At 38.6% G+C, this 1,691-nt stretch overlaps 1 protein-coding gene across 1 annotated transcript in view; it reads right to left on the reverse strand.

The window, feature by feature from the left end:
• The window catches only part of DKK2 (dickkopf WNT signaling pathway inhibitor 2), a 40,487-nt gene extending 39,019 nt beyond the window's left edge, over window positions 1-1,468 (reverse strand). The window contains exon 1 of the mRNA XM_010189053.1: window positions 1,268-1,468. Coding sequence (XP_010187355.1) covers window positions 1,268-1,468 — 201 coding nt within the window. The remainder of the gene's footprint in view (window positions 1-1,267) is intronic.
• Window positions 1,469-1,691: the final 223 nt, after the last annotated feature.

Here is a 1,691-nt window from a genome sequence, read left to right on the forward strand (position 1 = left end):
GAAGGAGTTTAAAAACAAACTTCTCACACCCAAAACCCAAAGCTACCACGACTTTTATTACGCCTGCACACAAAACCAAATGATAACATTCAATTATTAGGAAGCTGATGTGGACCACTTCAGCAAATTGAGTGGATTACTTGAATCTGCATTTTCTCTGCTGCTTTAAGGAAAATGTAGGCAAGATACAGACCCTTCAGGCATTGGGTATTTTGCCTTTTTAGTGCTGAATGTTGGCAGCTCCCTTGCTGCTACACTGTTTGTTGCTTATGAAAAGCAGCTGTACTTGGAGGTACTAATAATAACAAATTGTATAAAATCCATATTTTCTGAAGAAGTCTACCTCCTTCAATACCACAATGCACAACATTCATACCATCCAAGTTGAGACTTGATAGGGAAGTAGAGAACTGATGGTTTAAAATGCTGCTTTATAGTTTACCACAAAGAATGTTGAACAAAGATAATTTTCCATCAGACTTCCAAGTTTCCAAGCAGGGTTGAGAGACTGCATAAGCAAGTCACAGTCTTTTTTTCATAAAGTTCCTATAACCTTTTCATTCTTCCTTACACTCAGACTTCATATTCAGAGCTGTAACTCCCTGCTTATTTCAGCTGGTCATAACCAAACAAAACTTCCACAATCACTGGAGTGTATTCTGGACAAGAAACCTAGAATTTATTTTCTGTCATATAAAGCAAATGAATGTGCCCTAAGCTATACCACTGGAACAGCATGCTTTTTTATTCTTATAATGGAAAAAGATATCAGAGATCAACTTGCTAGGTGTGATTTTTAAAACCAAATTTGTTTCATCTCTGTAAACAGTTTTCACTTCATGCTCAGATTTTCCTCATCTATTCAAACTCAATTAATTTAAGTGTCTGAGAGTTAACAAGAAATTTATTCCTTTCTTCTAGCAGCCTTTTGAAGGAGGCAACCAAAGAAATACTGAAGATTATATTTTTTTACGTTACTCCTTCTTCCACCGGTTAATCCTACAGAGAAAAATGAAAGGTTTAAAACCTTCCAACTCCCACTTGCACAGTTCTTAACATAATGAGATTATACTGTCTCAAACAACCCCAATGAAGTAAATTAATTAATTAAACACAGTAAAGCTTTGAAAACAATGTGAGGGAGGACTAGCAATTACTTGCATATAGCACACAGACGGACAGACACTCAGGCAATGAAGCAATGTCCTACCTCTCCTTGCCGGTGATAGTGCTTGGGACGTTTTCCCATCTGCTCTAGCATTTTGACCTTCTTACTGCTAGCAAGCGTCAGTCCCTGGTGGATGCCTGCAGATCTGTTGGTTGTCTGAGTTGGAGCCTCCCCCATCAGGGTGGACTTGATGGAGTTCACCTTGGAGCTGGAGCTGTCTAGCTGGGAGCTCTCCACGATCAGGACCGCGGCTAGTAAGAGGAGACAGCAGGAGCACTTATTCCACATCAGCACGATCATCTCCCCTCCCCCCAAAAGGACTGTATTTTTTTTCTTTTTTTAAAAGAAAAGAAAACAAAAGAGAGGGGAAAAAAAGATTTTAAAAATATCTCCCAAAGTTGTTAATAAAGCAATGGATTTCAATGCCACACACTCAATGAACTGCTGTTCTGAGAGTCATGGGAGAAAAATAAATTAAAAAAAGAATCCCCTAGGTAAAATACGTGTCAAGTCTATAGGCACT

Source organism: Mesitornis unicolor, unplaced genomic scaffold (genome assembly GCF_000695765.1).
Source record: "Mesitornis unicolor isolate BGI_N332 unplaced genomic scaffold, ASM69576v1 scaffold77, whole genome shotgun sequence".
NCBI classification, from domain to species: Eukaryota; Metazoa; Chordata; class Aves; order Mesitornithiformes; family Mesitornithidae; genus Mesitornis; species Mesitornis unicolor.